General features: G+C 48.6%; 1 protein-coding gene across 4 annotated transcripts in view; it reads right to left on the bottom strand.

The window, feature by feature from the left end:
• Nucleotides 1-13,494, bottom strand: part of ABCD4 (ATP binding cassette subfamily D member 4) — a 38,380-nt gene that overhangs the window by 15,575 nt on the left and 9,311 nt on the right. Inside the window, exons 5-11 of one of the 4 annotated variants that reach the window (XM_019518835.1) lie at nt 13,216-13,332; nt 12,791-12,916; nt 9,358-9,408; nt 5,823-5,917; nt 4,857-4,978; nt 2,716-2,807; nt 457-561 (exon numbers count right to left, since the gene is read on the bottom strand). In XM_019518835.1, the coding sequence (XP_019374380.1) occupies nt 457-561; nt 2,716-2,807; nt 4,857-4,978; nt 5,823-5,917; nt 9,358-9,408; nt 12,791-12,916; nt 13,216-13,332 (708 nt within the window). The remainder of the gene's footprint in view (nt 1-456; nt 562-2,715; nt 2,808-4,856; nt 4,979-5,822; nt 5,918-9,357; nt 9,409-12,790; nt 12,917-13,215; nt 13,333-13,494) is intronic. The other 3 variants (XM_019518832.1, XM_019518833.1, XM_019518834.1) reach the window with 3 other exon arrangements.

Raw genomic sequence — 13,494 nt, 5'->3', positions numbered from 1 at the left:
GGAGGTGGACAGGAGCAGAGGTGACGACCATAGGAATGTGAGGCACCAGCTGGCCACAGCCTGGTGACTCCATACCATTTAAAAAGGGCTTTATTATTAACCCTTGGAGCTGGCAAGCAGCATCTGGCCCTCCTCTGGCTACATAAGCTACATGAATCTACAGAACCCCAGGGCCCAGAGTAAAACCTACCACCTGAGGGAAGTTTTGGTGACAGTGGTGGTTTAACCTGCACTAATCTCTCCAGCATGCAGGGAGCACAACCCCTTCTTAGAGTAACTAGGGGAATAGCTTGGAGAAGAGATTCCTGGACTGTAGCTCAAGGAGGAAATCCTGCCTCGCCCACCAGGAGGTACAAGATGCCAGAGAACTTGTCAGACTTTCCCCACAGCCTGGGAACACAGCCACACAGTCAGCCAGCTGCCATGCCACAGTCAGTACTGGCCACAGACACTCACCTGTCCAAGCCCCACTTGACCAAGTCCCAGCTGCTTTTGGCTTCCAAACAGTGATCCTTCCATTTCCTAGAGAGATTCAGCAGGGTCTCCTGCAGCTCCCCAATCCTGTAAACCAGTCAGAGCTGAAAAGAACAGACTAATACCAGCTGCCTTTCCCTGGCTCAGCTTCTGCTTCCACTGAGCTCTGATTGTTAGTATGAGTCATGAGCTCAGTGCTGTCTAAGATGCAAAGAATCCTGTCCCACAGAGCTACCAAGGTAAGCAACAGGACATGCTTTGGTGCTGGCTTAGGGAAGGAAGTGGTTAGGGAAGCTGGGGAAGTTTTTAAAAATAATAGTATCCTCCTAAGAAGCAGCTAGCTTTGGAAGCATTCAGGTGGAATGCTGGGGAAAAGGCATGGCTGCTTTAGTGTCTTCTCCTGGCCTGCAGGGCATAGGCACCAGTGGCAGTGGTAGCTCAGTGGCTCCTGTCTGTGACTGGAATCCCCACCTCAGCAACCGCCATCCCAGCCCACCCCTATTCCAAAATGACCTCAACAAACAAGAGCCCAGGGTGGTGATGCTCAAGGATGAGCTCTCAAGAGCACAGGCTGCGTAGGGTTAGATGCATGTTCCACATCTGGCACAAATCAGGGCTGGGGCCATCGAGTGCCAGCAACAAGTATGCAAACCTGGGACATGAGGCAACCCCAGACTAGTGATTTCCTTTCTACAGGTGGACCCTGCCTTGGAAAAGTACTTCCCTCCTATGCAGAACCCCAGATTAGGACCCTCCCTGCTGCTCTGCACTGGAGTTTCATAGTAGGTAGGGTCGGAAGGGACCTGAGCAGATCATCAAGTCTGACCCCCTGCCATGGCAGGAAAGAGTACTGGGGTCAGATGACCTCGGCTAGGTGTCTATATAGGCGCCTTTTGAAGACCCCCACGGTAGGAGCGAGCACCACTTCCCTTGGAAGTTGGTTCCAGATCCTAGCTGCCCTGACTGTGAAGTAGTGCCTCCTGACGTCTCGCCTGAACCTACTCTCAGTCAACTTGTGGCTGTTATTCCTAATTACTCCTGGTAGTGCTCAGGGGAACAGAGACTTTCCTACTGCTCGCTGGTCCCCCCTTGTAAGTTTATAGACAGCCACTAGATCCCCTCTCAGCCTTCTCTTGAGGAGGCTGAACAGGTTCAGGTCCCGTAGCCTCTCCTCGTAGGGCTTGCCCTGCTGCATCCTGACCATGCAAGTGGCTCTCCTTTGGACCCTCTCAATGCTGTCCACATCCCTCCTGAAGTGCAGTGTCCAGAACTGGATGCAGTACTCCAACTGTGGCCTGACCAATGTTGCATAGAGGGGGAGGATTGGACCTGCTCGTGATGCATCTGTGGATGCATGACAAAGGTGCAGTTAGCCTTACTGACCACTTCCTCACATTGGCAGCCCATGTTCATCTTGGAATCAGTGACGACTCCAAGATCCTTTTCTGCCTCTGTGCTGATGAGAAGGGAGTTTCCCCAGTCTGTAGGTATGCTGCTGGTTCTCTCTCCCTAGGTGCAATACCCTGCACTTGTCAGTATTGAATCCCATCTTGTTCTCATCCGCCCACCCCTGTAACCTGTCCAGATCTAGTTGTAGCCTGTCCTTCCCTTCTAGCGTGCCCACTTCTCCCCACATCTTAGTGTCATCCATGAATTTGAACAAGGTGCTTTTCACCCCCTTGTCCAAGACGCTGATGAAGATGTTAAATAGTGCAGGCCCAATGACCGAGCCCTGGGGGACCCCACTGCCCACATCCCTCCAGGTCAAATAAGACCTGTCCACTACCACTCTCTGGGTGCAGCCCTCCAGCCAACTGGTGACCCATCTGACTGTATAGGCATCAACGCCACAGTCACCTAATTTTTTAACGAGCATGGGGTGAGAGACTGTGTCGAAGGTCTTCCTAAAGTCTTGAAAGACTACGTCCACTTCGACACCTGAATCCAAGGATTTTGTGACCTGGTTGTAGAAGACCACCAGGTTGGTCTGACAGGACCCTCCCCTAATGAACCCATGTTGGTCACCCCTAAACATAATCTCCCCTGCTGGTCCCTCGCACATGTACTCCTGGGTAATTTTCTCAAAGAGCTTCTCTAGGACCAAGGTAAGACTAATGGGCCTGTAGTTTCCCAGGTCCTCCTTCCTCCCCTTTTTGAAAATGGGGACCACATTGTGTCGAGCTCTCTTTCCCTTCTGGTCAGCAGCTGGCAAAGGGGGGGTCAAGGGAAGGCAAGTCTCACCTGTGCGTGTAGCCAGCCACATCAGACACAGTGGTGGAGAGATCAATGAGCTGGCTGAAGCAGCTGATGAGGTAGATGGAAACAAAGGCGTTCTGTGGGAGAAACACACACCCAAGGTAGCACAGAGCTCAGGCAGCAGTGACCAGGGTGGAAGCTGCTGTGCCTACCTCCACCACCAGCAAGCAGTGATGGAGTCCATGCTCAGGCATGGGCAGCAGCCACAAGAAGGTACAGAAGTAGGATTCGATAGTCAGTCAGGCTCCAGAAAAGATGACCCAATACAGGAAAGATGACCATGAAGGGAGCAGCATATTCCAGAACCTGAGAAGAACTCCCCCTACTTCAGCCCAGGAACCTCTGGCACCTCCATCATTCCTGCCTACCCCCTCCAGCCCACTGTCCTTAGACTGCAGAACAGAATCAGCTTATTGCAAATGCAGAGGGAATGCAGTGACCAGCACAGAGGTAGAAGTCAGGGAACAGAAGGTCCTGGGGATCACTTTGCACCTGCCAAAAAAACTCCTTACATGTGGACTAGCTCTTCCCACCTGACCCCGTAACAATCCCAGCTCTCAAGAACCAGCCAGTACCGCAAGAGTCAAGGCCTTTACAACCTTTAAATGTAAGCATGTGCATCTCAGACAGCACTGAGCTCCAATTGTTAGTATAAGTCATGAGCTCAGTGCTGTCTAAGATGCAAAGAATCCTGTCCCACAGAGCTACCAGAGCCCTACCAGAGAAGGTGGATAAACAAGCTGCAGCTGTTTACAGCTAGTCCATCCTTAAGTCCTGTTAAGTCCTGTCAGGCAATACTGCGACCCCTGCCAGTGCTGGGGTCAGTGCCCTTTCCAGGATTCATGATGACCAACTCCCGGCCGCTGCCCTGGGAGACGGCTGCTGCTCTCTGACAGCTCTGTTTGCTTTGCAGCCTGGAATTCTGGGTGGACTATTTTTAAACACATTACCAGCCTCAAGCAGGTTTTGACCAGCTGGAAACATGTCCGGTTCTGGACAGCCCTCTCTAGGGTTTTAGTAAAGCAACAAATGCATAGGAGAGTTCAGGTTTCTAGCCAGTACAAACACAGGAACATATACAGAACACAAAATCTGGTCAAGGGGGGTAGCTGCTGTTTCACAGTTTCTAGGGTCAGAAGGGACCTGAGCAGATCATCAAGTCTGACCCCCTGCCATGGCAGGAAAGAGTACTGGGGTCAAATGACCCTAGCAAGGTGTACAGCTAGCCTCCTCTTAAAGACCCGCAGGGTAGGAGCCAGCACCACTTCTCTTGGAAGTTGGTTCCAGATCCTAGCCGCCCTGACCATGAAGTAGTGCCTCCTGATATCTAGCCTAAATCTACCCTCTGCCAGCTTGTGACCGTTATTCCTCGTTACTCCTAGTAGTGCTCGGGGGAACAGGGACTTCCCCAGTGCCTGCTGGTCCCCTCTGACTAGTTGTAACAGGCCACTAGATCTCCCCTCAGCCTTCTCTTGTGAAGGCCGAACAGGTTCAGGTCCCATAGCCTCTCCTCGTAGGGTCTGCCCTGCTGCCCGCTGACCATGCCAGTGGCCCTCCTCTGGACCCTCTCCATGTTGTCCACATCCCTCTTGAAGTGTGTGTGTGCCGGTTGTTCCTCCCCAGGTGCTGTGGTTTGTTCAATCAGCAGGAGGAGTGAGCTTGACTGTGTGAGCCCCAGTCTGGTGCTTACTAGCTCAGCAGAACCTGGCTTTTCATTCAAAGTATCAAGTTCCAAGCTGGTATACAGGTACTCACAGAACTAACCCTCCAGAGATGCATAAACTCCTTGGTGCTGATCACATGCCTCAGGTTAAATCACACATCTAAAAGTTTGCTGGCTCAGGGCTCCCTTCTCTCCTTCTTGCAAGAAAATTTCAGGAGACTATCTGCACTCAGCCAGGACCCCTGAGGGTCACCCACCTTTTCTGTCTCCAGGCCCTGCCCTCCCACTGTGTGCTGCTTGCTCTGCTCTCAATGCCAGCAGACAGGACTCCAGCCCCTTCCAGATATTACTTTGACTGTACTCAGCCCCACCGAGCCTCATGACTTGGCCAGTCTGTGCTACTTTTCTCTGGCTGCTTGTGATACAACGTGGGCCCTGCCCTCAGAGATTATACTGTGCTCACCTTGCTGACCAGGCTGCTCAGTTCTGTTGGAGTCAGGTCTCCATATACACCACTGAAGATAGGAATGGCAATCACCACGTAGCTCAGGATGCTGCCCAGATAGTCAAAGGTGTTGATCCCAACTGGATACAAAACACATTAGCCGGAGCAGTGAGCACCCTCTATCCCAGGCAAATCCATATCCAGTTTCTGGGCCTAGTCAGAGCAGTCAGAGTTATTACCCTGCAGAGACTCCCAATCATCCTCCCTCTCCCACAGACCAACACAAGAGACAGTGCTGAAAGCCAGAGGAACTCCTATTGTAGGAGAGCCCAAGAGCAGGGATGAGTAGCCATCTGCCATCATGTAGCTTCCCCAGGCATCAGAGCAGGAAACAGCCACCCAGGTACCATCACTCACACACTAGGGCATCGTGGTAGGGCAAAACCTGGCCAGCCATGCATGGATGCAGGAAGGAGTATTGAGGGAATCTAGGTGGTACAGAACACCAAATTGCCCAGAGCTCTCAGGATTTCACCCTGACTTGCAGCACTAAAGGACCAGCTTGGGTGTGGCTGAAGCTGCAATCAAGTATTCCAGGAAGCACAGGAGTGACAGGATTTTCAGGCTGTGCCAATCCTGGAGGGACAAACTCTGCTCAGATAAGTCCTTGGTGCAGCTCCTGCTCAAGCCCTCATACCCCTAAAGCAGTCCCCAGCCTCCACATGCAAATCTGAAATACTGCTCTCAACTTTAGAGCCTGGATTCCATTTTTTGCATTAGTATTCCAATTTAACCAGTTCCCTCCTTTCCACCCTTTCATTCTTCCATGAGATCTCATATGGGCATGCCATGTGTGCTGAACTTGTTTGGTTATAGGGCATGGGGTCTGACAGCCAGGGGTAGACCCAGCACTGCTGTATGTTTGTCTGTCCCTTGGGAGCCATTCGCCAACCTGATGAAGCTGCCAGATGCCTCTCCACTTACTGTACAAGCACAGCTCCTTGCCCATCAGCTCCCTCTGTGTCTGCAGGAGGCTCTGTAGCCTGCGGTCTGTGCGCACGTGCTCCACCCGCCCAGCTCTGCAACACAAGACAGAAGCAAGCCATGAATCTGCACAAGGCCATTAATGAGCTGGAGACCTGCAGAGTGATGAGAATGTTACAGACTCCAGGATGGACGGCTGGAAAATGTCCATCCCCACAGACTCTGGGCAGTGATTCCAGGGCAGGGCAGGCAAGGCCAGGCACTAAACACCCATGGTGAGACCCTTGGCAGAAGCAGGAAGTTCTAAAAAACCCTCTTCCAGCCTTCTTGGTGTCTGGATTAGACCTGAAGAGCTAGAAACACAGTTAAGTTATGACACCAAGGCCTGATACCTGAATAGTGCAGGTACTTATTCTACCTTAGCAAAACACCTTCTTGGAATCAGAGGCTGCTATGCTCCTGGAGTGAGAAAGGGGAGCAAGGTGGTAAACTGAGGAGGCAAAGGGCAGCCTGTTCTCTTGAAACCTGTTCTGTAACCCAGAAGCCTCAGCCTGGCTGTTCCCCTGCATCTATCGCTATACTGGGGCTGAAATGACCTGGTTACTGGTCTCCTTGTGCATGGATAGTTTGCCTCTGGTCTTCAAGCCTTCCACCTCTCATCCAAGCAAAACCCTGAAAGTATTTTAAATCTAGTTTCCACTTTCCTAAAACTGCCTGACAAGTCTGATGTCAAGACCCAAGGTCCTCTCCAACCCCTGCTTTAGGAAGCATTAACCTCATCACAGTCACTGCCATACTGTCAGATCTGCACACCTCCCAATACAACTAGAAAAATATGACCTTTGTACCAGAAAGCTCAATTCATGCACTAAAATGCCTCATTTTAAATCTGAGAGAAATGTTTCTCCTGATTCATAAAGTTTACAGCACCCCCAAGTGGCAAGAAGCAGAAAAGGCTGAAATATTTACTTTTTGAACACAGGCTGTATATATCCAGAACATCTAAGCTCAGTGGTTCTCAACATTTGGAGCTCAAGGCACCCCTCTTTAGATCCAAGGCACCTGTTGAAAAATGCCAGCTCTTTGCTTTCACTTTTTTCTTTGGCTACAGAAAACTAATAGAGCAATTCGTTTGTTGTAAAGAACTCAGAATGACCACACAGTTCAGAATGTTTTTGACATTATGGATTCCTATTGGAAACTTCTGGGTTTATCTTGTGAATCATGCATAAGTGTTGGCATACCTAACAGTGCTAATATTGTGCAGCACCCCACAACACCCCTAAAAGGATCACCCCAACATGCCATAACACCTTGGTTCAGAGTCACTGTTCTAGATGATTTTCTACCTCCAGCACATCTCTGCCTGGTGCCCTATGGAAGTGGCAGTGCAAGCAGGGTGCAGGTTTTATTGTGGCAATTACAGTCTAATACTGCTCAGACCAGGCCTACATGATGCAGCAGTGAAGACCCCAGTGATCAGAATACGCTACCACTCTTACTAGCAACATAAGGAACTAGACTGGGGACATATTTTTCTGTTACATAAAATAATTCAAATTAAATTTAATTTGAATTATATCTTAAAAACAAACAAGCATATTTCAAATTAATTTCAAAATCATCACAATTCACGTTCAGGTTCCAACCTGATATGACAAATTAAAATAAATATTCAAACAAACTTCCAACTTTCAAAGAAAGTTGAGCCACTGAACTGGTGCAAGGCACTGACTAAACACCTAGACCCAGAGTCTTTTTGCTGAAGTGCAAAACCATCTTCTGACATCCTTTGCCTCTTCTACTAAGAACATTTTCTTTGCCTCAGTTCAATGCTATGTATGACTCATTCGCTCAAAGCTGAGAAACCAACTGGAAGATAAAGCAGAGAAGCTCATTTTTTCCCCTTCAAATCAAAGAATAAAAATGAGTGGATGTGATATATCCATCCTATCACCCTGATGGATAATAACTACAAAAAAACCCTACATTTCCTTTTGTTCAAAAAAATCAGTGAATTTACCTTTTCCCTCCTCTTTATATCCAGCATTTTAAGGTAATTTAACTAATAAGTTTAAAAACTATTATGTTGGTACATAATTTTAATTGAATTCCAATTTCCATCCAACACAGCCTGACAAAAAATCGTAAGCAGGGTAGTTAAATAAATTAGAAACTCATTATCCACTACTTTCTACTATAATACAGTATGTAAAAATTAAGGATCACAGTAAGAGTATGATTATCTTTATTATTGCATATAGCAGTAGGGAATCCTGTCAGCAAAAATAGGATGAGACTGAAGGGGGAAAAAAATGAACTTTTTTTTTTTTTTTAAAAGAAAAATAATCACAAAGCACAACTGCAAAACAAAAGCAAAATCAGCAATTTAAATCAATTCACCCTGATAGGGATTAGAACAGCAGTGGGAGGAGTATTAAAAGTTCTCACTGCAGACCATGCCAGTGAGCCATGTGCACAGTGTAGGTGGGGGATTGCTGGAAGCTGGACCAGCCCCTGGTGTTTGTTTCCTTCACATAACTCTATCTCCCAGCACTCAGGCTAGATGATTAACATCTAGCTGCCCACAATCAAGCCCTCCACTCCAGACCACATCAAGGAGGGAACAGCCATTCTTATTAAATGCCTTAGATCTAAAAGAGATGGGTGAGGAGCGGGTGAATGAAATTTATGGGGAACAGTGAGCTGGGAGCTGCTGTGGACACTGTACAGCACAGGGCAAAAGCAGCCTATGAAGGGACACACTATTCTGGGCACCTCAGTCAGACTGAAGAACATAGTACGGGGAACAGCCACAAAAACAATGTTGGTAGGGGAAAGGAAAGGGGGGGCAGGGACCTGAGCTGGTGGGAAAAACAGTACTATCAGCTGCGCTAACACTAAAGAAGAACAGGACAATACCTACCTGAAGGAGAGGGATCGTTGGTGTAGTACAGTGAAACAGAAATCAAAAAGGGGAACTGAGCCTGGAGATGGTGTGTGGCGAAGCACTAGAACATGGTCTGTGGGTCCCAGGACAATTCTGCTCTGGATGGTGTGAGGGTAGGTTGTTCCTCCCCAGCTTGCATGACTGTAACACATCTAGTTGTGCTAATGCAGGGCCAGAGAACTGTCTGTTAAAGGAGGCTGCACAGCCTCTGGGATTACAGCTGGAAGAGGCATATGGAAGGACTAGGGTCAGGGTTTTTCAACCTTTTTGGGTCAGTATACCCCCGGTGGCTGGACACGGAGCAAGGGAGGGGGGTAAAGGGTGGCATGCGGCCAAATGTAGAGTGGCAGCAGTGCAGGACTGTGCATGGCAGTGCTGTCCCCGCCCACTCAAGTGTACCCCCTAGGGCCTTCTCAAGTACTCCAAGCTGACAACCCCTGGACTAAGTCAAATGAGCAGTAGCAGCAACTCAGAGGGGAACAGGGATGGGGCAGCAGGTGATGCACTTCCCTAAGTGTTTTGGGAGGTTGGAGCTGAGCAGTTATCTTCATGCCTGGAAGACAGATGGATGCATCCTTCACTCACCTGTAAAAAGCTGCTGGTTCTGCATTGACACGAATCTGCATGTGCTTGAACCTGCACAACCCAAAGCAAAACATGAGGATCTGTATGGAACCCCCACTGGGCTGGAGAATGAATATCCCCACCAGAGAAAGACCATCCGGCTCCTGCCACAGCACCAACCCTAGAGTCCTAGAGGATACAGGAAATGGTCTGGATGGGTCTGGAGCATTAAGCATGGGCCAGCAAAACCCTGAAAAATGTGCAGGTACCATCATCCCAGACCAGCCTAAATGTCCACATATTTTGATAACCTGCACATACTCTGCAGCCAAGGGCATCCCACCACCTGGCACAGCAGAGTTTCCCAGTTCCTGTTTGCTAGCCCAGGGTCTCTACCATTAGTTCACCCCAGTGGTATAAGAACACAGCAGTCTGGTATCCCCACATTGCACCAGATCACTAGTTGGTACATCTAGATGCTGGACACTTCAGTGGAAACTGTAAAATCCTTCCAGTGCACCTGGTCAGAGATCCAGCAATTTCATGGATGGGGCAGAAAATAAGAGAATGCCTGAAGCACAGAGAATGAAAAAACGTATGATTGGGAACAATTTCAGCCATATCATGAAAGTTATGTGGATTCAGGTCATGGTGGTGGAGAAACAGGAGCTGTACAGGTCTTAGGCACCATGCTGACTGATTAACAAACTTGGACGAAGATCTCTTCTAAACGCAGCTCTGTGCACCTTGTGCTCCATAGCTTTCAATGCATTAGGAGAGGCACCAGCAGCAGCAGAGATGGGTAAATGAATAATGGTGGAAAATTAGAACACCAGAGGCTCAGGGACACTACCTGGTCCAGTTAGCAGACTGGGACTCGTTGACTGAATTCAGATCGCACTGAGCAGATATGGCTTGATGAGATTGAGTCCAGTGGGCTGGTTGTGGGAACTAAGGCTATGAGGAAAGTTGCTGGCAATTAAGAGGGAACATAATAACCATCTTCAAATATCTGAAGACCTCCCATAAGACATAGGGAAACATCTTTTCTCATCTCACAAAGAGCAGAACATGGACCGATGGCTGGAAGCTGCAGCAAAGTCAGGAAGGCCAAAGCACAATTGGAGTTGCAGCTAGTGAGGGATGTGAAGGGTAATAAGAAAGGTTTCTACAAATATGTCAGTAGCAAGAGGAGAATCAGGGAAAGTGTGGGTCCCTTACTGAATGGGGGAGGCAACCTTGTGACAGAGGATGAAGAAAAAGCTGAAGTGCTCAATGTCTTTTTTGCTTCAGTCTTCACAGGCAAGTTCAGCTCCCAGACTACTGTGTCGGGCAGCACAGTTCAGGGAGCAGGTAAGCAGCCCTCAGTAGCGAAAGAACAGGTTAGGGACTACTTAAAAAAGCTGGATGTGTACAGGTCCATGGGGCCAGATGGGATGTACCTGAGGGTTCTGAGGGAGTTGCCTTGTGTGACTCCAGAGCCATTGGCCATCATCTTTGAAAACTCATGGCGATCAGGAGAGGTCCCAGATGATTCGAAAAGGGCAAATATAGTGTCCATATTTAAGAAAGGGGAAAAGGAGGATCCAGGGAACTACAGACCAGTCAGCCTCACTTTAGACCCTGGAAAAATCATGGAGCAGACCCTCAAGGAATCCATTTCTAAGTACCTGGAGGAGAAAAAGGTGATTAGGAACAGTCAACCTGACCAACCTGATTGCCTTCTATAACAAGATGACTGGCTCTGTGGATGCAGGGAGACCAGTAGTTGTGGTGTACCGTGATTTTATCAAGGCTTTTGATATGATCTCCCACAGCATTCTTGCAGGCAAGCTAAGGAAGTATGGGCTGGATGAATGGACTGTAAGATGGACAGAAAACTGGCTAGATCATCAGGCTCAGAGTAGTAATCAATGGCTCGCTGTCTAGTTGGCAGCTGGTATCAAGTGGAGCGCTCCAGGGGTCGGTCCTGGGGCCGGTTTGGTTAATGTCTTTATCAACAACCTGGAAGATGGCATAGAGTACGCCCTCAGCAAGCCTACAGATGAGACCAAGCTGGGGCGAGTGGTAGAGACACTGGAGGGTAGAGCTAGGATTCAGAGTGACCTTGACAAATTGGAGAATTGGGCCAAAAGGAATCTCATGAGGTTCAACAAGGACAAATGCAAAGTCCTGCACTTAGGATGGAACAATCCCACGTACACTACAGGCTGGGGATTGACTGGCTGGGCAGCAGTTCTGCAGAAAAGGATCTAGGGGATATAGTGGACAATAAATTGAATATAAGCTAGCAGTGTGCCCTTGTTGCCAAGAAGTCTAATGGCATACTGGGCTGCATTGGTAGTTGTGTTGCCAGTAGGTCAAAGGAAGTGATTATTCCCCTCTATTCAGCACTGGTGAGCCCATATCTGGAGTACTGTGTTCAGTTTTGGGCCCCCCACTACAGAAAGGATGTGGACAAATTGGAGAGTCCAACAGAAGGCAACAAAATGGTGAGGGGGCTGGGGGACATGACTGATGTGGAAAGACTGAGGGAACTGGGAACTGGGGTGATTTAGTCTAGAGAAGAGGAGACTGAGAGGGGACTTAATAGCAGCTTTCAACTACCTGAAGGGGGTTTGAAAGAGGATGGAGCTAGACTGTTCTCTGACGGCAGATGACAAAACAAGGAGCAACAGTCTCAAGCTGCAACAAGGGAAGTTTAGGTTAGATATGAGGAAGAATTTTCTCACTAGGAGGATAGTAAAACACTGTAACAGGTTACCCAGAGAGATGGTGGAATCTCCATCCTTGGAGGTTTCTAAGACCTGACTAGACAAATCTTTGGCTGGGACGATCTAGCTAGGGATGGTCCTGCTTTGACCTCCTGAGGTCCCTTCCAACCATAACTTCCTATAATTCTATGATTCAAAGTAAGTTCAGACTGGATATCAGGAAACCTGTTAGTACAGCACAACAGTGGCACTTACTGGCTAGGGAATGTATGGAATCTCCATCATTGGAGGTTTTCAAGAGGAGACTGGATAAGCATTACTCAAGGTGCTCTGTAAAGGAGAACAGGTGGAAGCCCAGGAGCTCTCCCAAAACTCTTCCCACAGATGACTGGGAGATTGAGAGAAGAGCTCTGCAGCCCAAAGAAGGTAGATTTGGAGAGGACCATGCTCAGCAGCAAGAAGATAAAACAGAGCTACACAACTGGCTTAGTTATGAAAGAAGATTAAAGCAGCTGGGATAAGTTTAGGGGAGGGGATACAAAAGGGGAGCTCTGGTTCTTCAGTTAGAAGGTGTGATTTACCGATTTATGCTTGCTGCCCCAGGCTGCAGTGCAGAACAGAAGGCGTTCAGTTTTTCCCATGCTTCTGGGTTTTGCCAGTTGCTACATGGGGCTGGGAAATAATTTTTTGGGGGGACAGCACAACTGGAACCCTGATAGACTACTCCACCATTCACTCACCTGAAATCCCCCTCCAGCTTCTCCTGTTGCACCAATTTTGAAACAATGGGGCTCATCAGCATCTTGTTAACAACCGTCCCAATGACAAAATACCCAAAGATACTCACTGGGCCCAGCCAGCCGGTGCTAAGCGGGGAAAAGAAAAGAAGTTAGCTAGCCAACCAGGGGGAACTACGCTCCAGCACACTATAGTAGGGAAAGCAGTCAGGGCTACACAGCTATTTAAGGATGTGAACCTTAGTACACTCAGGCTGGGAACTATATCTCCAAGTATGGTCAAAGCCACCTCCATCACACTAGTGCCAGGAACTGCACATCCAATATGCTAGGGCCCAGACCAAGATCTGAGCAGTGAAGCACCCCAGAGAGTATGAAATGAGCTCCATCAGGCACTGTCTCCCAGTGAGAAGGTGCAGAGTACTTACCTGTGAAAGCACTGATAGGTGTAGTAGGCTAGTGTGAAGGGAGAGATGATGAGTTTGCTGGCCATGGAGCTGAGCTGTCTGCAGAACCTCTCCACATCCTGGCTGATTCGCTGGTCTCTGTTCAACAACAGAACAGTACTGACTCTTAAAGCCAATTAAAAAAACAAGAGCAAGATATAATAATAAATCCCCATGAGAACCAGCCAGTTCAGGTCATAGTTTCATAGTTGGTAGGGTCGGAAGGGACCTGAGCAGATCTTCAAGTCCGATCCCCTGCCA

This window comes from Gavialis gangeticus, unplaced genomic scaffold, assembly GCF_001723915.1.
Source record: "Gavialis gangeticus isolate Ggan-Ray unplaced genomic scaffold, GavGan_comp1, whole genome shotgun sequence".
Taxonomy (NCBI): domain Eukaryota; kingdom Metazoa; phylum Chordata; order Crocodylia; family Gavialidae; genus Gavialis; species Gavialis gangeticus.
Note: the sequence above shows the minus strand (reverse complement) of the source record. Positions and strands in the feature narration are given on the sequence as shown.